Raw genomic sequence first — 26004 nt, forward strand, 5'->3', positions numbered from 1 at the left:
TGCATGCAATAGCGATATGCTGTCAGTGAAACAACTCCTCTAACTATAAATTGGTAGTGCTAACCTAATATAATTACAGTTGAAGAGCAAGAATAAAAATTTAAAAGCAGTCTGTTTAAGGCAACATTCATGATGTAATTGGAGCATCCTTCCTGAAATTTGTGGTAGTTTGAAATGAAGTAGGTTTAGGCATTTATATGCGCACCTTTGTGACTTGGTAGGATTACACTTTTGCATACAGTGGTCAGACATCTTAGGGGAAAGTTTAAACTCCAGAGAAGTACTGATTTTAGTTCATGAATACCATACTTCATTGATCTTTAATCATTTATCTTGTGGGTAATTAGTCAGTAGCCTTTTGGTATGTATTGAAACAGAAGTTTATGAAATTGCTTGTCATTTTCACTTCTAAGAAATTAAAGCCTTTACTTTGAATTGGCTTATGATCTTTCATTCTGTCATTTTGAGAACTACTTGGAATACCTTTTGAGATTTTTCTAGGCTAGTGGAATCAGAAGTGAATTTTATTTTCTGAAAATACATGTGCTTAATGCAAAATTTGTTTTTAAAGATTTTCTTTGAGAAGTGATGTGTTTGTAGCAGGAAACTGGCAGCAAACAGTTGATAAAGCAAAAGTGCTTGTACAGAATTGGTTATAACCTTTTCTCTCTGCTTCCTAGATTGAAGGACAAGGACACGGAGCTGTTTTTGACTGTAAATTTTCACAGGATGGACAGCATTTTGCCTGTACAGATTCTCACGGACACCTTCTGATATTTGGGTTTGGATGCAGCAAGCCATATGAAAAGGTCTTTTGTTTTTTATTTTTTGGTAGCATTTTTAACCACTTAAAAAATGTTTTCATTGCAGTGTAGTTAACATACAGTGTCGGCCACGTTAGCTTCAGGTACACAGAGTAGTGACTCAGCAGTTCTGTCTGTTACGTGCTCATCAAGAGAAGTGGACTCTTAATCCCATTCACTTACTTCCCTCATCCCCCGCCCACCTCCCCTCTGGTAATTATCTATTTGTTCTCTATATCAAGAGTCCGTTTTTTGGTGTGTCTTGAAAAGGTCATTCTTAATACTTTCTTACAGTAGTAAAATAAGTAGTAACAGTATTTTGAAAATGGGTTAGGTGTATTGATTTGGTTTCCAATTATAAATTGGTTTTTCAGATTATAAATGTTTAATATTTGTATTCTTTAACATATATAAACCCCAAAATGTCAATCTGTAAACTTCTTTTTTCAGATTCCTGATCAGATGTTCTTCCATACCGACTATCGACCACTGATTAGAGATTCTAATAATTATGTCTTAGATGAGCAAACTCAGCAGGCTCCTCACCTTATGCCTCCACCGTTCTTGGTAGATGTAGATGGAAATCCTCATCCAACTAAGTATCAGAGATTAGTGCCAGGCCGAGAAAATTCCGCAGATGAACATTTGGTTCCACAGCTAGGCTATGTGGCAACAAGTAAGTGCAAAGTCTTTTTTTTTTTTTTTTTAACGTAAAAAATAGTATACAGAACTCATGTACTTTCAGATTCACAAGTTACTATTTTGCAATATTTTATCATTCTGTCTCTAGATACATATAATTGTTTTTAACCATTTGAGACTTAAGTTGTGGACTGCATGTTCATTTATCTCTAAAATTTTTTTTTTTTTTTTCAACGTTTATTTATTTTTGGACAGAGAGAGACAGAGCATGAACGGGGGAGGGGCAGAGAGAGAGGGAGACACAGAATCGGAAACAGGCTCCAGGCTCTGAGCCATCAGCCCAGAGCCTGACGCGGGGCTCGAACTCACGGACTGCGAGATCGTGACCTGGCTGAAGTCGGACGCTTAACCGACTGCGCCACCCAGGCGCCCCATGTTCATTTATCTCTAAATTGTCAATACGTGTTTTCTGAGAACACAGGTATTCTCGTATGTAACCATAGAGAGTTACCAAAAGCAGGATATTTAACACTGATACAGTATTAAATACATATACACAAATCTATTGTCTGTAATCAAATTCTGTTATTCTAATATCTCTTAAAGCTTTTACTGTTCTCCCCTGATGTGGATTTCAGTATGGGACCGCACATTAAATTTATCATTGATAACGTTCAGGTTGTACAGTTTTTGGCAGAATACAGAATAGAATAAATGATGTTGTAGCCTTCCTGGAGCATCACGTCAGGATGCTTGCTTCTGATTGTGTTTTGTCCAAATGTTGGGGTAATGTTGTCTTTGAAAACTTGGTTAAGGTGGTGCCTGCCGAGTGCACTTTCTCCACTATAAAGAAGAAATGTGTGGGGAGATAGGAGACAAATAATCAGGTCTGTACTAAACTTTACCCATAAGTTTTAGGATCCACTGATGGTTTCTGCCTGAATCAGTTGTTGTTATGAAGGTTGCAGAATGGTTGTTTCCTAACTCTGTCGTCATTGCATCTACATTTTATTAGCCTTCCTTTTATATATTTACGTAGTTCATTAAGTTTTAATATGGACTTAGGGGTTGTTATATAGTGGATTATAATCCATAATGGCCATTATTTTGTTGTTAATAGTAATTTTAGATTTGAGTGTCAGAGTCTCAGGCTAAGTGTTGTTCCCTTTCTGAGTCCCTTGAACACTTCCTTACTTTCTGGCACAAGATGTTTGAGTCCCATCTTGTACTTTGCCTGTCCTCGTCAAGGGCAGAGTTTTTTTTTGTTTTTGTTTTTTTTTTGTATCTGTTCCCAGCAGTGTCTCCATACAGATGTTATTAAGCAAAGGAAAAAATGCTTATGTTTTGTTTGGATGAGGATTGATTTACTAAAAGTTAATCACCAGTTATAGTTAAGACTAAGACTTAATGTAGATCGCTATATGTTTACTGTTTCAAATGTTTATTTTTTGTTAGTTTAATTGAAGTATAGTTTACATATAATAAAATTCACCAATTTCAAGTGTACAAGTCAAGTGAGTTTTGGCAGATGTTAAGCAGTCACGTAACCACCACTACATTCAGGGTCCCCAAAAGTTCTGTTGGACTTATTTGGAGTCTTCTTGTCCTTTGTAATGACTGTTCTATTTTGTCACTTTAATTTTGTCTTTTTAAGGAATTTTATATAAATGGAATTGTGCGATATGAAATCTTTTGTATCTGGCTTCTTTAATTTAGCATGGTGCCTTTATAAAAATTAAAAAAAATTTTTTTAATATTTATTTTGAGGGAGAGAGAGATAGAGCACGAGGGGGGAGGGCCAGAGAGAGAGGGAGACACAGAATCCGAAGCAGGCTCCAGGCTCTGAGCTGTCAGCCCAGAGCCCGATGCGGAGCTTGAACTCAGGAACTGTGAGATCATGACTTGAGCTGAAGTTGGACGCTTATCCGACTGAGCCACCCAGGCACCCCCGCCCTGCCATTTTTTTTTTTTTAATGTTTATTTTTGAGAGAGAGAGAGAGCGAGCATGAGTGAGGTAGGGGCAGAGAGAGAGAGGCAGACACAGAATCCAAAGCAGGCTCCAGGCTCTAAGCTGTCAGCACAGAGCCCAGTGCAGAGCTCGAACTCATGAAATCATGACCTGAGCCAAAGTCGGACACGAAACCGATTCAGCCACCCAGGCACCCCAGCATGGTGCCTTTTTAAAAATTTTTAAAATTTGAGGCGCCTGGGTGCCTCGGTCTAGTGTCCGGCTCAGGTCACGATCTCACGGTTTGTGAGTTCAAGCCCCTCGTCAGGCTCTGTGCTGACAGCTCAGAGCCTGGCACCTGCTTTGGATTCTCTGTCTCTTTCTCTCTCTGCCCCTCCCCCACTTGTGCATGATCTCTCTCTCAAAAATTAACAAATGTAAAAAAAATTTTTAATTTAAAAATTTTCTTTATTATTATTTAAAAAAAAATTCTTTTTTAACGTTTATTTATTTTTGAGACAGAGAGAGACAGAGCATGAACGGGGGAGGGTCAGAGAGAGGGACACACAGAATCTGAAACAGGTTCCAGGCTCCGAGCTGTCAGCACAGAGCCCGACGTGGGGCTTGAACTCACGGACCGTGAGATCACGACCTGAGCTGAAGTCGGCCGCTTAACCGACTGAGCCACCCAGGCGCCCCTTACCTTTATTATTATTATTATTATTATTATTATCATTATTATTAATATTTTTGGGGTGGGGAGAGAGAATGTGTGCATGTGAGTGGGGAAGGGGCAGAGAGAGAGGGGGAAGAGAGTATCTTAAGCAGGCTCCAAGCTTAGCATGGAGCCTGACACAGGGCTCAATGCCACAACCCTGGTATCATGACCTGAGTGGAAATCAAGATTCTGATGCTCAACTGCTCAACCGACTGAGCCACCTAGGCGGCCCAGCATGGTGCTTTTGAGATTCATTTTTGTTGTTGCACATATCAGTTGTTTGTTCCTGTTTGTTGATAGTACACCACTGTATGCATATACCCTCACTTATCCCTTTACTAACATTCGACAGACGTGACTTTTTTCCATTCGGGGTTATTAATAAGGAGTGCTAAAATATCTATCATGTGGGTTCGTCTTATTTCTCTTTTTGGTTCTATTTTATATATATTTTAAAGTTCTTTTATTAGGTGCAGACACATTTCAGATTGTCCTCTTGGTGAATTAATTCCTTTATCATTATGAATTGTTCCTTTTTCCTTGGTAGTATTTCTTCTTTTGAAGACTATTTTTTTGTTTCTGGTTTTGTTTTGTTTTTAATGTTTATTTATTTATTTTGAGAGAGAGAGAGAGAGAGCGAGAGCGCACGCTCATGAGCCAGGGAGGGACAGAGAGAGAGGGAGAGAGAGAATCGCAAGCAGGATCCACACTGTCAGTACAGAGCCTGATAGGGGCTCAAACCCATGAACCATGGGATCATGATCTAAGTTGAAATCAAGAGTGAGATGCTCAACTGACTGAGCCACCCAGGCGCCCCTATTTCTTTGTTTTGTATCAATATACTAATCCAACCAATTTTGATTAGTATTGTCATGGTGTGTCTTTTCAGTTTTTATAGCCAGTTTGTTTCTTTATATTAAAACCGATTTCTTGTAGGCACCAATCCAATCTGACAACCTATCTGTTAATTGAAAAATGTAGACCATTTACGTTTAATATAACTATTAGCATGGTCAGGGTTATTTCTCTACCATTTTGCTGTTTTTTTTTCTCTTTATCCTTTCTGTTCTTTATGCCATTCTTCTTTTTTTCCCCGCCTTGTTTGAAATTGATTACTTTTTAGTATTTCATATTATCTTCACTAATTAATGGCTTACTGGCAATACTTGTTTATTTTAGTTATTTTTAATGGTTGCTGTAGGACAAGAATTGCCAGTGTGTGATTTGCAGACCTGTAGTTTTATCCATGACCTTTTATGTGGGGTCTTCAAGTTCACAACTATTTTCATAATAATATGGAAATATCAGTTACCTTTTTTTATAGTGTTGACATTTGCACTGATGATACAGAGGCAATGGTGTGTAAAACTTCTGGCACCAAAGCACTAGCAGTCATTGTATTCTTCATTGTGTTGAACACACGTTTAAATATTCTGCGTTTTAAAATTGGAAGTATGCATTAAACAATTCTGCTGTGTATTCTGAAGTTTCTTTATTCAGGCTGTTGGGAACATGGACTATTTCCAGCTCAGTGAGAGCTCTGGGAATTTTTGGGGATACTGCTTTTTCATGTTTTTTCCCCTAGTATGGTACAGTTTTACCCAGTGTGTGCACATATCATTATTTAGTCAAATAATCGATTGAACCTCACTGTACATCTCTGAGCTTTCTGTAGAATTCATTCTTCTCTGATGTTCAGCCCTGCGTATTGTTGTCTTTCCCTCTTCTCCCAAGCTCTGATCTCTGTCTCCTTCACTCAGTGAGACCTCTGGTTGCTGTTTGGGTTTCCTCTTCTGGAAGCTGCTTCGAGGCTGTTCCCCGGAGTAATCAAAAGGCTAGACTCCATTGTTTATCTTCTCTTGGGGATTGCAGTCCTGTGTATCTGTTGTCCAGTTTCTGAAAACCCTTGTTTTTCCAGGGTTGTTGTACTTTCCAGTGGGAGGGCAGTTCCTGTAGCACATAAGCCTTCATGTTAATATTTCAGTGTTTGAATAGCATTATGCCAGCTAGAAACAGTTATTCTGATGATATTTGCCAAGTTATATATAAATATTCTGTGCTGTGAAAGAAAAGTTATATAGACTATGGGATTTTGCAGGGAGGAGGAGAGGACTAGAAGTCTCCTTTTCTACTGTTTTCCCTTTGGTTCCGTGTTGTGTTCTTAGGAATCTTTGTTCCCAATTCAAATTAAAATCTTTTTATCTTTTTAGATTAGGGCTCCTCTTTTTCCTTTCTAGCTCATGTTTTGAAACTATTAAAAAATGTTAGTGGTTTTAAGACAGTCTTAGTTACGATATTTAACTCTTGTAAGTTCTTTATTGATTGCCGTGGTAAATGGAGATGTTATCCATGAGATATAAGGGAATCTAACGCAGGTAGTAGGATGCAAATAAATTGCCAGATCCCACAACCATCTTACACTTTTTATCCATTAATACTAACTGAACCTGTTAGGTGAAAAATAAACAAGCAAAGGGGCGTCCGGGTGGCTCGTCAGTTGAGCCTCCAACTTCAGCTCAGGTCACGATCTCACGTTTCACGGGTTTGAGCCCCTTGTTGGGCTCTGTGCTGACAGCTCAGAGACTGGAGCCTGCTTCGGATTCTGTGTCTCCCTCTGTCTCTGCCCCTCCCCTGCTTGTGCTCTGTCTCTCTCTCAAAAATAAATAAAAACATAAAAAAAGAGAAAAAATAGAGAAGCAAAGACACTTAAAAAAATCTGATTTTGTAGTTGAAGAATTACGTGTACTGGCTATGCTAAAAGCATAAAAGAGCACCTAAAAGAGCAACTTCAGCTTAGCGGGAGAGGCAGGTGTAGTATAGCTGCAGTTTGTTGAATAGTATTACTCTTTTTGTTTTATTTAAAAAAAAATTTTTTTTAATGTTTATTTATATTTCAGACAGAGAGACAGAGCATGAACGGGGGAGGGTCAGAGAGAGGGAGACACAGAATCCAAAACAGGCTCCAGGCTTTGAGCCGTCAGCACAGAGCCTGATGTGGGGCTTGAACTCACAAACCGTGAGATCATGACCTGAGCCGAAGTCGGCCGCTTAACCGACTGAGCCACCCAGGCGCCCCTCTTTTTGTTTTATTAAGAGAGTAGAGGAGAAATCATACATTGTTGCTCTTGTCTTGTCAGAGACCTTGCAAATGAGAGTTTAATGAAACCTATCTTCTATAAGGTGAGGGTAGGGTAGCATTAGTGTGAAACAGCAAAGTAAAGCTTCTACAGAAGCGTGTTTCTGTTTGCTCACTTCAGGGGTTTCAGAGGCTATCTATGGAGGTTTTTGTGCTGTTGGGTATAAAGAAGGGTTTTGTTTGTTTTGAGTCTTTCGTCTGTCTCAGTTATAAATATATAGGATATCTTTAATTGCTTATTTTTGAAAAGAAATCTGAGAATTGCTAATGATAACTTTAATTGCACTCTACTGAGTTTGTTTTCCTGTTCGTGTATATTATGATTTTGTATTCATTCATTGAATTTACAGGCGATGGAGAAGTGATTGAACAAATTATAAGCCTCCAAACCAATGATAATGGTGAACGCAGCCCCGAGTCCAGTGTTCTTGATGGGATGATAAGACAGTTACAGCAGCAGCAGGATCAGAGACTGGGAGCAGATCACGATACCGTTCCAAGTGGACTTCCCAGTGGGGAAGAAACACCCCGAAGAGGTAGGATAGATGAGAGCTATTGCGTCTTAACATGACTGAAATCTAAGAGGAAATGAAGTCACTGTCCGGTACACGCAGTGAAAAATTTTCAGCAGTGTGCTTTTACAGCTTAGGTAGCAGTAGCCTGGAGGGAACTTCACTAGGCTTTTGTAAAGTTGATGTGCCAGCAAATGGACATTGAATTTTCAAGTACTTGGAAGTTTATTGAAACTTTTTTTTGGTCCTAAATAAGAGTATTTACAAAATTATATTAAATGAGTAAGGAACAAAGTATTTTTTTTTTTTATTTTTTTTTTCAACGTTTATTTATTTTTGGGACAGAGAGAGACAGAGCATGAACGGGGGAGGGGCAGAGAGAGAGGGAGACACAGAATCGGAAACAGGCTCCAGGCTCTGAGCCATCAGCCCAGAGCCCGACGCGGGGCTCGAACTCACGGACTGTGAGATCGTGACCTGGCTGAAGTCGGACGCTTCACCGACTGCGCCACCCAGGCGCCCCCAGAGTATTTTTTTTTTTTTTAAACGGAAAACTACAGTTGTAGGTTTCCCTTTAAATACTTTTAATTAACGGGGTGCCTGGGTGGCTCAGTCGGTGAAGCGTCCGACTTCGACCCAGGTCATGATCCTACGCTTCGTGGGTTGGAGCCCCACATCAGGCTCTGTGCTGACAGCTCGGAGCCCGGAGCCTGCTTCGGATTCTGGGTCTCCCCTCTCTCTGCCCCTCCCCTGCTTACACTCTGTCTCTCTGTCTCCCAAAAATAAATATTTAGAAAATAAATAATACTTTTAATTAAAAAAAAAATTAGTTGGGTAGAGCACTAAATGTTTCTTCTGGAATCGGAAGGCTTGAAATGAATTTGTAGGGCAAAGTTCTTGAGACTGGCATATAATAGTAATATAGTTCCTCAGTGGGGGAACTCCTCTCGAGGAGCAGGCAGTTGTTCAGCAAATGGAAACTCCTTCTGGGGAAGATAAATGCCTGTGGAACGTTAGAGAAGCCTTGAGCACCACAAAAATCATCCCTGCCGTGTCACACCTGCATGGGTTACTTGGCCACAAATTTCAGTATCATTTTTGCCAAATGTTGCTTCCTGTCTACGTAAAAGAAAAATTCTCCAACAGGCAGGTTAAATATTTTAGGCAGGAATACCGCACAGTTGATGCATATGCGTTCTTCTCAGCTTTGCTTTTTCCCCTCGATGATATATTCTAGAAATCACTCCAGATCCACTCATAGCGCTTCCTCATCCATTTTCGTAGCATCGTGGTACTCCACGGTGCGGAATAACAGTCTCTGTAATGAATCTGTTTATGACCACTTGAGTTAGTTCTCATGTGATGATATGAGACCCTGTGCACATGTTTTCTTCACAGTGTTGGAGAATAATAGTATTACTCGAGCATTCAGATTTAGAATTTATTGTTGGTTCTGAATTCAAAACATGTTTCTTTTTTTTTTTTTTTTTTTAATTTTTTTTTTTTCAACGTTTATTTATTTTTGGGACAGAGAGAGACACAGCATGAACGGGGGAGGGGCAGAGAGAGAGGGAGACACAGAATTGGAAACAGGCTCCAGGCTCTGAGCCATCAGCCCAGAGCCCGACGCGGGGCTCGAACTCCCGGACCGCGAGATCGTGACCTGGCTGAAGTCAGACGCTTAACTGACTGCGCCACCCAGGCGCCCCCAAAACATGTTTCTTAAATGGCAGTTTGTTTTAATGTAAATGTTTGAATTTACACGATCACGCTGCCTATTAGGCAGAGTATGGTGTGTCGTGCAATGCAAATTGGTTCACATTTGATTGGTAAACAGAATGCTGTAGCTAGAAGAAGGCAGGGGTGTGTTTAGCCACGTGGATTTTGCCCTGGGCAAGGAGAGCTGGCAGAGGTGAAGAAGAATGTTATAGCCTCCTGCAGGCAAGGATACAGCCCCCAGTTTCTCTGTTGCATTAATAGCAGAAGTCCCTTCCTCCAGTGTTTTAAGAAAACAAGCACTTTACCTGGGACACCTGCCACCACGCTGGTCTCCGTCCTCCATCCTCCATCCAGCTGACTTCCAGCTTGTGAGAGGTTGCCCTGTCTCCTGTGGCCCACCTAATCAGCTCTGCACAGGCTTAGGGCTCACTAAGCCTTGTTATCTGTGTTGCCTTGTCATCTACTCTCTTAGCTCTAATTCAGGTGCGGCCAGCATTGCCCTGCTCTGCATTTTGTTGAAGTTTTGATACCCACTCTGGCAGCTAGCCTGCCTGAGTGGCTCAGATTATCTCTTAAAGTCACAGGTAATGTTGTTCGAGCTCTTGTTATAGAGCCACCACAGTTTGAGGAGGCTCTCTGCAATGCTAATTTTTCCAAAAAGATGTGTTTTTAGTGTATGGTTCTGAAAAAGGCAAGGAAGGGTTTTACGAATGCAAATATAGCATTATAATAGAAAATATCTATGCATTAAAAAATTCCAGAAAGTCTAGTAATGGAAATTGAAGTGAATAGATGTTTGTTCTGTGTTCTGTATATTGATCTTAGTCTCATTAGGATACTTTCTGACAAAGCGTTTTGGATTTGTAGTTTTGGTTTGTATCTTTATTTTTGGTTTGTGTCTTACTGGGTGGAGTGTATATGCTTATTATGTGTTAAATGCATATTAGATTGAAATTTCTCTCGGAATCCGTTTTGACGTTTCTTTTTTGTAGGTTTTAGAAGACTGAGCTTAGACATCCAGTCCCCTCCAAATATTGGTCTGCGTCGTAGCGGACAAGTGGAAGGTGTTCGTCAGATGCATCAGAATGCTCCACGCAGTCAGATTGCTACTGAGCGTGACCTGCAGGCTTGGAAACGAAGAGTGGTTGTACCAGAGGTACCACTAGGCATATTTAGGTTTGTTTTAGGATATCTCTTAATATTGTTTCTTTTTACAAAAATATATCTATGTGGTTATTTACACCTTTTTTTTTTTTTAACCCCATTAGTGGTGTAAATAATCACGTAAGTATATTTTAGTAATGGGTTGGAATCTGGTTTACTTGTGGTAGGAAAATGTTGAAATCGTTCTCAAAGTTTTTACTGTGGTTCCTTTTTTTGTAAATTGTTTTTCGTATTCCTGTTCCATCTTTACAAATACCTGCTTTTGTCCCTTTATTGTTATTTTGAAATAAATCCCAGGTATATAATTTTGTTTAAAAATATGCCTAAAAGATATGTGTGTGTGTGTGTGTATATATATATATATATATATATATATATATATAAAAGATCAGGGATTGTTTTCAGTTATTACCTCAGTGCTATTGTCATACCTTAGAAAAATAATTCCTCAGTAGAACCAAATGTCCAGTGTTTAAATTTCCAATTGTCTCATGTCATAAATGTTTTTAGTTTTTTGCAAGACTATTTCTTAAAGTGGCATAATTTTGTCAAAAGGCACATAATAAGTATTCTCTTTTTGTGACACTGGCAGGCATGGGAACTCACTGGTTAGGTTCATTAATTCATTAGGGGTCATAAAACTGATCACTCAACTCTTTGAATTCTTCATTTGTTACAGTGGGTACTTCTAAAAGAGAAATTTACCCGGATGTGCTGTTTGATTATCTAATAGTAAAGTTCATATAGAAAAGACAAGATAGATGTTTATTTTGCTTTATTTACCTTCAAGACGAAGATTTACTCCCTTTCATCCTCCAGCGTTGACCAATTTGTCTTTGGGGTTTTCGCTATATAAATCACACTGCTGCGATTTAGTTTATTTCTAATATCTTTATTGATTTTTAAGTTTTTCCACCTCTAGCCAGGAGGAGCCTCTTCAAGTTGGCTCTTTAGTCCTTTTGAAGTGACTGTAGTATCTTTCTGTAACATCCCTGCTATCAGACATGGCAAGGTGTTGAAGTTCATCTTGTGAATTTCTCGTCTTGGATGTAGAGTCATTCTTCTCTCTTAAGTAGCCCTGTTTTCTTTTAGTGGGAAGTATTTCATAATTATAATCTGGGCAGTAGGGTCTTCCTTGCTACTGAGTATAACCTAACTGATTTTTGAGTTAATGCAATGGACATAGCAAATACTGCTTTTCAGTGATAACTGAAATGTTCAGTATTCCGTTATCTTATATCTCCTAGTAACTAATGCCTTGAAGATGGTTTTGTAAAAGTGCGTCCTTCATGTGTTTAGGCCAAAGAGTTTCGGTGATTGGTGGAGGAATGTAGTACTTACATACTGTATGGTGAATTTAAGAATGTTTATAAATACACCATAAAATAATGGAAAGCAAAATCTGGTATTGGGATGAGAAATACAGAAAATCACCATCATGTATGTACTATGCTATCATTAATCCTTAAAATTGTGTCTGAGTTGCATGGTCATCAGAACCAAAAGTGTCACTTTGGGATACTTTTTGTTGTCAGAACCAAGGGAAGCAAACCAGTATCAAGAGTGAAAGACCTGAAGAATAGTTCTTTCTCCTTTTTTTTTTTTTTTTTAATTATTTATTTTGAGAGAGTGAGAAAGAGAGAAGCAGAGAGAGTGGGAGACCGAGAATCCTAAGCAGATTCTGTGCTGTCAGCACAGTTCCTGGTGTGGGACTTGAACTCGAACCGTGAGATCATGACCTGAGCCGAAACCAGGAGTCAGATGCTTAACTGACTGAACCACCCAGGCGCCCCGACAATAATTCCTCTATTATTTATTCTCTTCAGATGAAACACTGGAAACAGTTATGTCCAAGACAGCTGGTCTTTATTATGGTAGCCATCATGTCTGCCTTTGTGGTGGAGAGCGAGGTTTAGGTCAGAAGAAGGGAGAGACTGAGGCAAAAAGGACATTTGTTGAGTAAACTTGATTTAAGTAGCTGTCATGGTTGCACATGAGATCTTCTGCTCATAATTCATTGACCAGAATGTTGTCATCGTATGGCTGTACTTAGCTACAGAGGAGGCTAGGTGATGGTTTCTATTTAGGGCAGCAAAGAGCCTAGATAAAAACAGATCTGTTTCAAAGGAAGAAAAGGAGAATGCAGTTTTTGCACCAACTAGCTGTCTGCTATAATAAAAATTTCCCGAAGAAGAGCGTAGCTCCTCATAGTGCTGTATTCTAAAATACATGTGAGATTTTGCAGTGGGGCGCTAAGCGATCTAGCAACGGTCGGTGCTCTTGATGACAGTCCTTATGAGTGGAAGCAATGGGAATTTTACGTAACTTGTAATTAATTAATTAGAGTGGCACTTGATGAAGATGGAGAAAATTAAAATTTTGTTTCCCAGCTATAAAAGTAGTTGTGTGTCCCTTGTGAAAAATTTAGGTGATAGATGAAAGTGTGAGAAAATCAATGATCCTCCCGTGCAGAACCATGAGCACACAGTCCTGCTTCCTAGTAGATGAAGTTTCGGTTGGGGCTAGATCTCAGACATGTAGTTTGTCTTAATTCAGGAATAGTGGAGACTCTGTCCTTTGTATTCATTCTAATTCTGTTCATCCTCTGATCTTTCTAATACCACTTTTCTTAACTGACGTCTCATTTAGGTGTGGGATTGCAGTTGCACACCATTGAAGGTGATACTGTACTCACGAAGGCCTAGCATGTTCCTAGCATGTTCTCAGCCATGTTAGTGATTGAGAATGAAGTGTATGTGGTGGTTCGTTTTCAAAGCAAAGGGAAGCGTACGGCTATGGGGTAGGAATTCCATAGTTCCTTAAATATATGTACAGTTGGTGAAACTGAGAACGTGTGAAGGGCTGAGTCTGATTTAGAGCTGCCCTGCGGATGCAGCATTGTTCTGTTGGCATCTGAGTGTGAGCCAGAGGTGGATCCTGAGAAAACAATTTCTGTAGAATCAAGTTCTTACTTACTGGCATTTGCGTGCAGACTCATTTGAGCGTCTAGTTGTGTCTCGGGCCGTGGCCCATATGTCTGTTTTGAAACTGGCCCAAGAGGGGTTTTAAAGTGAACATAAAACACAAAGCCATATGTTTTCAGCAGCATTCAAGTTGGAGAAAAGGGACATTCAGTCACCTGGATTCTCTCACCACGGAGGAGGAAACTGAACTTCGTTCAGTACATTCCTCATGGTGGAAGGTCCCCTGCTTTGAGATCGGTCACAGGAACATAATCTTTGTTTTGTATCATGTGAGTGAAATATAGGTGATTAGAAAAAGTAGTAACACTGCCATTCTGGTTTTCTACCAATTACAAAACATGCAGTTTGAATAAGTTGGGAGGAGGATTCTGTTTTTATTGTTTCTTTAGAGAAAAGGATTGTAGTCTTGCCCAATTTACAGGGAGATTGAGTAGCTAATGTGAAAGATTCTATTTGAGTTGGTTGTATTGGGGTCTGTGAAAATATAAACATCTCTGTCTTAAGTGCGAAAAATAAGACCTCCTAACTGCCTCTGAGATTATATTATGTTTCTTTTTTTTTTTTAATTTTTTAAAAAAATATTTGTTTATTTTTGAGAGAGAGAGAGACAGAGCATAAGCAGGAGAGAAGCAGAGAGAGGGAGACACAGAATCCAAAACAGGCTCCAAGCTGTCAGCACAGAGCCCGATGCAGGGCTCGAACCCACGAACTGTGAGATCATGACCTGAGCTCAAGTCGGATGCCCAACTGACCGAGCCACCCAGGCGCCCCATATTACGTTTCTAACATAAAGTATAGCTTGACTTGTTTTATTAGAACTTTAGGGACTTTTTGTATTAGTTTAAAAAGCATATAAGCTTATGGTGCCCCAAATCGTAATGATTAGTTTTTCCTCTTTATACCCTTTACTTATCCATCGGTTCATTAACCAGTATAACTGGATACTTACATTTGTAGGAAATTGGAAGACTTCAGAATAGAGAAGGGTGAAGAGGAACGAAATCTTTATATAATAGGAAGAAAAAGGAAGACTCTCCAGCTCACACAGAAGGTAACCAAAATTCTGTTTTCTGAGGAATAAGCAAATTGGAAATTAAACTGAATTTATACTTTTATTTTTTTGATCCTTGAGAATATTAGTACCTTTTGCCTGAAGTAGAATATTTCTTGCTCAAGGTCTTCTGTTTGGGATTTAAAATAAGGGGCATAAAGTTGTACAGCTGTTGGGAAAGAGTAGTCTGAAACTTGAGAGGAGCAAGTAGCCCAATGGCTGGCTACCAGTGGTAAAGGATTCCAGAAAATTCCTGTGTGGTGACCACTCAGGTCAAGAATTGGAATGTTCTGGGCTTATCTCAAGCACGGCAGGTCTGTCCCTACTCACTGCATCCACAGCTAGCCTGTCGTTTGACTTCTAAAACTGCTGGTTAGCTTTGTCTGTTTCTGCAGTTTATCCTGATGATGCAGTTCCAAAAAATCTGTAAAAAAAACCTTAGACCCTCCAAAACTTCATCCTGCTGAAGAAAATCTTTGTCCATAATATTTAGTGTCTCTATTTGGATTTTCATGCACATCACATGAGCAGTGTTAACACTGATGCATGGAAGGTGCACAAAATGTGTGCAAGATCAGCGCTGCAAAACTTTGTGGACTTGCTCGCAGTTGACCGTTCAACGTCACAACTGATGGCCTGTGCACGTACTCATGGCTGCCATTATGTGCCTTGTCATTGAAGCTTGATTCTAATTAATTTTTAGAAAATTTACTTATTTTGAGAGAGAGAGAGAGAGAGAGAGAGAGAGAGAGAGAGAGAGAGAGAATTAGTAGTGGTGGAGGGGCAGAGAGAGAGGATCCTAAGCAGACTCCACACTATCAGCACAGAGCCCGATGCAAGATCATGACCTGAGCTGAAACCAAGAGTTGGATATTTAAGCGACTGAGCCACCCAGGCGCCTGTTACCTTTTTATTTAATTTAAAAGTGATTCAACTCATCATGTCAGGTACTGAAAAGAAAAAAATGTTGACTGACTAAATGAATATCTTTGGCCTGAGTTAGGATGTTTTCTCATGAAAAAATTTGAAAGTTAAATTTACTAAAATAAGTTATAAGTAACTGATAGATTCTTTGATTGTTTTATTTTTGGTAGAAAAAATAAATTTTGAAAGATTTTAAAAACTGATTATATTGCTGTTCCTTATGTAGTCACGGTTTTCTAATTTGGATATGTTACTTGATATATTACAGTCTATGTAATTAAATTATATTAAAATTATTCAAGAAATGGTTATGAAGTTAAATGTATGAAGTTCTTTAAAATTTTCAATTTTACCTTTAAGTCAAAAATTATGATTATTCTTAATCCTGTATTGAGTAAAAAGGCTAAACTTTATATTTATTCTTATGTACAAAGCTTGGATATATACACTATGTAAACACTGATGACATATATCTGCAGCATTACATCTTGTGGGGGAGCAAATTAGGAAACTGTTCCAAGTTTCCTGTACGGTAATGATAATGCAAAAACATCGAGAAACACTGATCTAAGTGGAATCCTACATTTTGCATTCTTTTGTATCTGGCTTAATCATTTGACCTTGTGAGATTTATCCGTGTTGTTGTGAGTAGTTGAAGTTCATTTATTTTCATTGTTTGTTGTGTAGTATTCCCTTGATGAACATACTGCCATTTATTCAGTCTGTTCTTGAAAGACATTTGGATTGTTTTCATATTTTGACTATTAGTAATAATTCTGCTGTCAGCATTTTGTACGTATCTCTTGGTATCTCTTTGTATATTTTAATCTATGCCTTGGAGTGAAATTTTTAGATCATGGAATATGTGTATATTCCACTTAGTTAATGCCACATGCCATTTCAAACTGATTGCACTCCCTACCTATAGTGAGATATGTTAAAATCTCATTATCTTTACAAATTTCTCTGTTTCGACTTGTTTTTCTTAATATGGTTTGCAGCTATATTATTTGGTATGTGCACATGTAGAATTTCATTTTTCCCTGTTGAATTGAACCTTTTTAAAATTTTTTTTTTTTCCGACGTTTATTTATTTTTGGGACAGAGAGAGACAGAGCATGAACGGGGGAGGGGCAGAGAGAGAGGGAGACACAGAATCGGAAACAGGCTCCAGGCTCTGAGCCATCAGCCCAGAGCCTGACGCGGGGCTCGAACTCACGGACCGCGTGATCGTGACCTGGCTGAAGTCGGACGCTTAACCGACTGCGCCACCCAGGCGCCCCTGAACCTTTTCTCAGTATGAATTTTCACCCCTTATTTCTTGTAATGTTTTTACTCTCCAAACTCTTTTTTAATGTTTATTTTGAGAGAGAGAGAGAGAGAGAGAGAGAGAGAGAGAGAGAGGTGCAAGCATCACTCGCACAAGCAGAGGAGGGGCAGAGAGAGAGGATCCCAAACAGGCTCCACACTGTCAGTGCAGAGCCCAATGCATGGCTTGATCCCATGAACCATGAGATCATGCCCTGAGTCAGAGTCAAGAGTTGTATGCTTAACAGCCTGAGCTGCCCAGGTGCCCCTTCTCCAAATTCTTTATACAGCTATGCTAGCTTTCCTTTGGCTAGTGTTTGCATCGAATGTGTTTCCTTCTTCCTCCTGATACTGCAGTTACATGTATGTTAGACTTTTGCTATTGATTTCTTTTTGTTGGGTTGTTAGTTGTTATTCTGATTTTTTTTTCTCCTGACCTATATTGCAGTTCATTAGTTCTTTTAGCCGTGTGTGATCTGCTGTTAAACCTAGTTTTGTTACTGTATTTTTCAGTTCATAATTTTTACTTGGTCCCTTTTTTGGGGCTTTCAGTTTTCTGGTGAAGTTCTCATTAACTTCTTGAAAATCAGCCATGGTTATTTTTAAAAATCCATGTCTGCTGATTTCATTATTTCAGTATCTTGTTCCCCTGTTTCCATTGCTTGTTGATTTTTTTCTCATTTTTTTTGTTTACATTCTTTGTTGCCTATGGTTTTGATTGAATGTTAAAGCTAGAGATAATTTGAAGCCTGGGATGATACTTCTTACCCCAGAGAGGATTTACATCTGATTATGGTGAGCTGCTAAGGCCACTGTCAAGCCTGTATTGCCTTAATCGCAACAAGGATGGGGCTATAATTATTTTGGATTACTGTTTATCTGCAATTTACCGATCAGTCTAGGCAGTACCCTTTGATCTAAGAGCCAAAGCCTGCAGTGTTCTACACATAGAAGGCTCTAAATTGCAATTTTTTGTTAGCCCAACTCATGAGTTTAGTCTCTTGGTTTTTTGCTTACCTGCTGAACCCTTCAGCTCCCTCTTCTGGAGTGAAATTGTAGGGTTATCTTTTACTGTTTACACTCTTCTATCTTGGTCCTATAATTCTTTATAGGCTCGTTTAGGTATATAATGCCCTCAAACTTATTTTAAAAAATGGATATTTTGCAAGAGTTTCTTAATGGTAGGTTTGGCCCACCTATGTTTAAAAATTTCCGTCGTGAAACTCACTAATAGGTGTTTTTTTCTTTAACGAAAATCAATACGGACAAATTAAGGAAAGCACAGTTCATTTGAAAATCGGCCAGAGGCATAATGAAATGATAAAACACACCACTGATTATCTAACCGAAGGTACTAATGTGAAAATTAACTTGTATATCGGTTCAAGGAATATATGCTTTCGCACACGACTGAGTCTGAGCAATAGCATGCTCCCTCCGCCCTTTAGAAGAAGTGTCGTCTGTTTTATTTGGATGATTTTTAAGGATTATTTAAATATGTATTTTGTTTTGATAAAATATGGTATTTTAAAAATTCACACAGAGCTGAAAAGTACTGACAACAACAAATCCTCCAAAAATTAAAATCTGGAAATAAGTTGGGTTAATATTTGAGGATTATTTCAGATCTTTCTCTCTGTGTATACAACAGGGATATGTTCATAGTGTTGGTGACAGCATCATGATACATGAATATATACTTTTCACTTCGAACATACATATTTCTTTTTTTTTCTTTTTTTTTTTTTAATTTTTTTTTAACGTTTATTTATTTTTGAGACAGAGAGAGACAGAGCATGAACGGGGGAGGGTCAGAGAGAGGGAGACACAGAATCCGAAACAGGCTCCAGGCTCTGAGCTGTCAGCACAGAGAGACGCGGGCTCGAACTCACGGACCGCGAGATCATGACCTGAGCTGAAGTCGGCCGCTTAACCGACTGAGCCACCCAGGCGCCCCTGAACATACATATTTCTATTAAAGTTTGTTTTGAGAGAGAGGGAGAAATAGCACGAGTGGGGGAGAAGCAGAGAGAGGGAGACAGAGAATCCCAAGTGGCCTCCATGCTGTCAGTGCGGAGCCCGATGTGGGGCATGAACCCACGAAACGGAGATCATGACCTGAGCCAAAACCAAGAGTTGGACGCTTAACCGACTGAGCCACGCAGGGCCCCTAAATTAGATATTTTAAAGTGGTATCTTGGGTTATTGTTGTTATGATCTTATTAATGGCAAAATAGTTAACTTATAACTTAGTTTGGAAAATGCCGATCTAACGTGCCTCATTTAGCCACGTCTTCTAAGTACCTTAAAAGTAAAACCACCAAGTTTAATTTAACTACATCCATATTTGTATATTTTTGAGCTATTATTCTTCGTTATTTTTGCCTTAAATCCTTTTTGGAATGTGAAAGAACATGTGTCTTGCGGGCGATGGCACTTACTGGATGCTGGTTCCACGTGCGCGTTTCTGTTTCAGTGTGAGTCGCTGGCGCTGCTGTCCCAGTCCCGGCAGAGGACGTGCAGGCGCAGGCGCCTGAATTACAGTCGAAGAAATCTTGGGCGGCTTGAGCTGTCTTCTGGAAATGAATCTTCGAGCTCTGGAAGACACGTGAGTTTTCTAACTTTAAAATGTATAAAATGATGGTAAATAATTTGTCTTCAGTCTCTTCCTTTGAATCTACCAAGGGACTAGGATGAATCGGGAACGGCTCTGTTGAGGTACTTGAACCGTACAAGCGTGTGACCCAGCAGTTCTAATATGTTAACGGGATTGTCCTGTCATCACCACTTTTTAATTTCAAAATCCTCATGGACTCTCAAACGAAATCCTATACTCATTTGCAGTTACTCCCCAGCCCACCTCTCTCAGCTCCTGACAATCACTAATCTTTCTGCCTCTGTGGAATGATTGACCTGTTCTGTGCGTTGTATATAAATGGAACCCTACAGTATGATGGTGGGAGGACGGGCTTTTTGCAGTTGGCATAATGTTTCCAAGGCTGGTCCACGTGTAGCATGCATCCATACTTCGTTTTGGCTATTACGAATAACGCACCTTACTAACATACAGGTTTTTGTTTGAACACAAGCTTCTGTTTCATTTGGATGTATATCTACAAGTCAGTTTGCTGGGTCATGTGGTGACTCTGTGTTTAACGTTTTGAGGAATTGCTGGAGTGTTTTCCAAAGCAACTGCATTGTTTTATATTCCCATCGGTAATGGAGGAGGATTCCAGTTTCACCACATCCTTGGTAGCACTTGGCATTGTTTACATGTACTTTTGATTTTAGCTGTCCTGGTGGGTGTGAAGGGGTAGCTCATTGCTTTTGATACATTTCCCTAATGATTCATGATATTGGAACATGTTTTCATGTGCTTATTTCCTGTCTATCTTTGGAGAAATGTCTGTGCCAATCTGTTGTCCATTTATCACTTTTGTTGTCTTTTTTTATTGCTGTGAAAGTTCTTTTTTCTGGATGTGAGTCTGTTGTCAGCCGTAGGACTTGCATTTATTTTCTCTCATTTGAGGGACTGGCTTTTCACTTCTTCAATGGTTTCCTTTGAAGGAAAGTTCTACATTTTGATGAAGTCCAGTTGATTTGTTTTTACTTTGTTGCTTGTGCTGCTGTCCAATCTAAGCCTCTCTCTAACCCCTTCTCGATTATCACATGGAATTACTGGTCTTCCTTTGATTTTCTTTTTTTAAGAACCCAATGTTTTTGTAAAGAGTGTTGAAAATTTAATAATAGAATGTTAACATTTTTTAATCACTATTGTTTGAAGGTTTGAAATGTTCTGTATTGATGAGCAATTGATTTAATTCTTCTGTAAAGCACTGAGGTAATAGTTGAGCAGAGGGTTTGAGGTTAAATCTAAATTCTTCCACTTGGACAAGTTGTTTAACCTTTCTGGGTCTCTGGCCAGATCTGTAAAAGCAGTCCGTGGTAGTGTGTATTCCTCAGAGATGTAAGAACTCAATTGTAAAGTGTTTAAGATAGTGTCTAATATCCAATAATGCTAGCTGCTGTTATCAGCCTGTTAAAGTAACTAATTGTGTTTTATGTAAGGAGACTTTTTTACATTATTTTCTTCTTTTTACAGTGAATTGAACGTTTTAACCCTTTCTTAATAGTTTTGGATAATTATGGTAAACGTTCTCACCCATCTTCCCTAGTTTCTGGTTTATGCTTCCTGTGTTTTTCTTCATACATTCAATCAGATATGTGTACATTTTATTGTTTCTCCTTTTGTACACAAAATATAGCATACTATAGATGCTCTTTGGCACTTTTCACTCCGTGGCTTTTTTCACTTAAAATTTTCTTTCTTTTTTAATATTTTAGTGTAATTTATTATAATCAGCTAGCAGTCCACTTAAAATGTTAACTAGAAATACCAGTTCTTTGCCCTTTTCAATTCATTTAATTATGTGCACCCAATAAATTTAATGAAAGCTTTCCATTTAGTAAGTCTTATAATTAAACACATCTATTACATTGATACTAAGTATTCTTTTTTTTCCACTTAAAATATTCTTGAACTCCATGTCCGTTGTTTTTTGTTTTTTTTTTTTTTAAATGTTTGTTTACTTTTGAGAGAGACAGAGACAGAATGGGAGTGGGTTAGGGGCGGAGAGAGAGGGAGACATAGAATCTGAAGCAGGCTCCAGGGTCCGAGCTGTCAGCACAGAGCCCGATGCGGGGCTCAAACTCACAGAGCTGTGAGATCATGATCTGAGCTAAAGTCAGACGCTCAACCAGCTGAGCCACCCAGGTGCCCCCATGTTCGTTTTTATTTATTTATTTTTTTTAATTTTTTTTTAACGTTTATTTATTTTTGAGATAGAGACAGAGCATGAATAGGGGAGGGGCAGAGAGAGAGGGAGACACAGAATCTGAAACAGGCTCCAGGCTCTGAGCTGTCAGCACAGAGCCTGACGCAGGGCTCGAACTCATGGACCGTGAGATCATGACCTGAGCCGAAATCGGACGCTTAACCAACTGAGCCACCCAGGCGGCCCCCCATGTTCGTTTTTAAATATCTCCTCCATGGTTTGTTCTTTCTCTCTCTCTCTCTCTCTCTCTTTCTCTCTTTTTCTCTTTCTTTCTCTTTCTCTCTTTCTTTCAAGACTTGCATCATACAGTTATGGGACTGTAACAGTTTATTTAACCAGTCTCTTACCTATGGCCATTTAGGACGTTTCCAGTGTTTTCATTATAAATAGTGCCACAATGAGTAATCTTTTTGTCTGTGTATGTAGTTTTTTGCTGATGGAGACGTCATTTGGGAGTACGATCCTGGGAAGGGGATCGCAGTGTCTAAAGATACATGCCTCTGAGTTGTAGGAAGTAGTGGTAAAAGCTGCCGAAGGAAGTTTCCAACTTGGCTTTCCTGCTGGTGGTGCCACCAGCAACGTGGATTTTCTTAGCCGTTAGCCAACGGAGTGTTTTATACTTGATAATCTTTGCCAGTTTAATGGGTGAGAGATGGTGTCTTAGTGTAGTTTTATTTTTTTATGTTTTGGCTTTTTTTTTAGTGAGAAAAATTATAAAATTTACTACTTTATTTTCCTGCGTACACTTCAAAAGTGTTACCTCTATCTTAAGTATGTGCAACCGTTACCACTGTACGTTTCTAGCACTCTTTCATCATCCCAGACAGACACTGTACTCATTAAACACTGACTCCCTTTTTCCCTTCTGTACGTCCGTGGTAGCCTCTCCTACTTTCTAGCTCTCTGTAAATTTGCCTACTATAGGGACCTCGTGTAAGTGGAATCATACGATATTTGTCCTTTTATCTTTGGTTTATTTCACAGAATAGTTTTATTTTGACTTTCTCATGTGTGAAGTTGTTGAACATCTTTTCATATATTTAGAGTGTCTTTTTTTTTCATCTTTGTGCACATGTATTTATGTCCTTTGGTCATTTCTCTATCACATTTTTGGTCCCCTCCGTGCCCACCGTAATTTCTAAAGGTTCTTTATATACCAGATATGTTAGTTCTTTATCTGTAGTTTATACGGTGCTGCGTTCTTTTTCTGCCATTAGAGCCTCTAAGTGGTTATTACTTGGTGGAGATGAAGGCTACTGATTTCGGTAGATTGAATTTTTTTACACATCTTGCTGTGTTACCGAACTTTTGAGTTAATTTTATCATTGAATTATCTGAGGTTTTTTTATTTAGGTACCCTCTCCTTTGTACAAGTACTTAGTTGTCCTTTGGGGTGCCTGGGTGGCTCAGTTGGTTAAATGTCTGAATTCGGCTCAGGTCATAATCTCACGGTTCATGAGCTTGAGTCCCGTGCTGACAGCTCAGAGCCTGGAGCCCACTTCAGATTCCGTCTCCCTCTCTCTCTGCGCCTTCCCCACTCATGCTCCATCTCTCTCTCTCTCTCTCAAAAATAAACAAACATTAGAAAAAATTTTTAAAAAAATACTAGTTTTCCTACTAAGGTAATTTTTATACCTCCCATTGCTCTCTCTTATCTAATTGCATTGCTCGGTTCTTTCAGCACGGTGTTGAATGGTGGTGGAGATAGTGGACCGTATTCCTCTTGGTGGAGACATGTCTACCATTTTCACACTAAGTGAGACACCTTAATTTAGGTGTCTGTAGTATGCATATCTATGTTATTATGCTAAGAAAATATCAGCTAATGCTTATTTTGTTGTGTTCTTTTTGAAACACCAGGATTGATTATAGATTCTTTTTCCTTTTTTTTTATTATAAATTTTTAAAATTTGCATCCAAGTTATTTAACATATAGTGTAATATTGATTTCAGGAGTAGAACCAAGTGATTCATCACTTACGTATAACACCCAGTGCTAAACCCAGCAAGTGCCCTCCTTAATGCCCATCACCCATTTAGCCCATTCCCCCACCAAACCCCTCCAGCAACCCTCAGTTTGTTCTCTTTAAGAGTCTCTTATGGTTTGTCTCCTTCCCTGTTTTTATCTTATTTTTGTTTCCCTTCCTTTATGTTTGTCTGTTTTGTATCTTAAGTTCCACATGAGTGAAGTCATATATTTGTCTTTCTTTGTCTAATTTTGCTTAGCATAATATCCTCTAGTTCTATCCACGTAGCTGCACATGGCAAGATTTCATTCTTTCTGATTGGCGAGTAATACTTCGTTGTATGTGTGTATGTGTATATGTGTCTGTATACACACACACACACATATATACATATATACGTATATACTCATATATACATGTATATATACATACGTACATACACACACACACACACACACACACACACACACCCCACATCTTTGTCCATTCATCTGTCCATGGACATTTGGGCCCTTTCCATACTTTGGCTATCGTCAATAGTGCTGCTATAAACATTGGGGTACATGTGCCTCTTTGAGACAGTACACCTGTATCCTTTGGATAAATACCTAGTAGTGGAATTACTGGATCAAATGGTAATTCTATTTTTCATGTTTCGAGGAACCTCCATCCTGTTTTCCAGAGTGGCTGCACCAGTTTGCATTCCCATCAGCAGTGCAAAAGGATTCCCCCTTCTCTGTATCCTCACCGATATCTGTTGTTGCCTGAATTGTTCATTTTCGCCATTCTGACGGGTGACCTGGTATCTTACCGTGGTTCTGATTTGTATTTCCCTGATGATGAGTGATGTTGAGCATTTTTTCATGTGTCTGTCAGCCATCTGGATGTCGTCCTTGGAAAAGTGTCTATTCATCTCTTTTGCCCATTTCTTCACTGGATTGTTTTTTGGATGTTGAATTTGATTTTGGATACTAACCCTTTATCTGATATGTCATTTGCAAATATCTTCTCTCCCATTCCGTCAATTGCCTTTTAGTTTTGCTGATTGTTTCCTTTGCCACGCAGAAGCTTTTTATGTTGATGAGGTCCCAATAGTCCATTTTTGCTTTTGTTTCCCTTGCTCCTGAAGATGTGTTGAGTAAGAAGTTGCTGTGGCTGAGGTCAAAGAGATTGTTGCCTGTTTTCTCTTCTAAGATTTTGATGGCTTCCGGTCTTCTGTTTAGGTCTTTCATCCATTTTGAGTTGAAATAGCCACTTAAGAAAGTGGTCCAGGTTCATTCTCCTGCATGTTGCTGTCTAGTTTTCCCAATACCATTTGATGAAGACACTTTTTTTCCCTTGGATATTCTTTCCTTCTTTGTCAAAGATTAGTTGGCTATATGTTTGTGGGTCCATTTCTGGATTCTTTATTCTGTTCCATTGATATATGGGTTAGTTTTTGTGCCAGTACCGTACTATCTTGATGATTATGGCTTTGTAATGCATCTTGAAGTCCAGAATTGTGATGCCTCCAGCTTTGGTTTTCTTTTGCAGGATTGCCTTGGCTATTCGAGGGATTTTTTTTTTTTTTTCCTTTTTAAATCATCACTGGTATATCAATCTTAAGATTTTTCTCTATATCTGTTAGTTTGGTGTATTTTCAAGTAATGGGGAAACGCTTTAAACTAATGCAAACATAGATAATGTGGAATGTTAAATCCACTTGACCTTTTAAAATAAACCATAATCTTGTGGCTTGGTGGTGGGTTTTACCTCCAGTGGTAGGAATTCATTCACCTGTGTTGTTGCAGTGGGGGAGCTGGTGTGGGGGAGGGGGTGGGTGGTGGTGTGGCTGGGCAGAGATGGGGAGAGTGTGTGGGGGGTGTGTTGTGTATATGCGTGTTGGTTCCATTCCATTTTGGTTTGGAAAGCACTGATGGTAGAAAATGTGTAAGGGCTTTCTAGTTAGCTGGATTTCTAATTCCACTACCTACACTTACCCTCCTGTGACCCTACGCATGTTGTTTTACTTTTCTTAGTCTGGGTGTCCCTGTAGATGAAGAGCTGGTGATACACAGGCAGGGTAGATCCAGGCTTTGTGGGGGTTGAAGCTTGTGTAATATCAGGAACTTTTTTTTTTTTTTTTTTTTTTAAGTAACTCAGAGTTACAGGCAGATGCACACAGCCTTGATAGTCAAGTTAAATCGGAAGCCTCTGAAATTTAATGTCATTAGTTTTGTTAACTCCTCCTCTGTTTACAGAGGTGTTTTGAGAATTGGGATAACACATGTAAGACATTTCAGAGGATGCATGG

General features: G+C 39.1%; 1 protein-coding gene across 1 annotated transcript in view; it reads left to right on the forward strand.

Moving 5' to 3' along the window:
• The window catches only part of BRWD1 (bromodomain and WD repeat domain containing 1), a 126570-nt gene that overhangs the window by 53369 nt on the left and 47197 nt on the right, over positions 1–26004 (forward strand). The window contains exons 16-21 of the mRNA XM_043593587.1: positions 681–809; positions 1254–1479; positions 7598–7783; positions 10471–10654; positions 14584–14677; positions 19386–19517. Of these exons, the coding sequence (XP_043449522.1) occupies positions 681–809; positions 1254–1479; positions 7598–7783; positions 10471–10654; positions 14584–14677; positions 19386–19517 (951 nt within the window). The remainder of the gene's footprint in view (positions 1–680; positions 810–1253; positions 1480–7597; positions 7784–10470; positions 10655–14583; positions 14678–19385; positions 19518–26004) is intronic.

The sequence above is a fragment of the Prionailurus bengalensis genome, chromosome C2 (assembly GCF_016509475.1).
Source record: "Prionailurus bengalensis isolate Pbe53 chromosome C2, Fcat_Pben_1.1_paternal_pri, whole genome shotgun sequence".
NCBI lineage: Eukaryota > Metazoa > Chordata > Mammalia > Carnivora > Felidae > Prionailurus > Prionailurus bengalensis.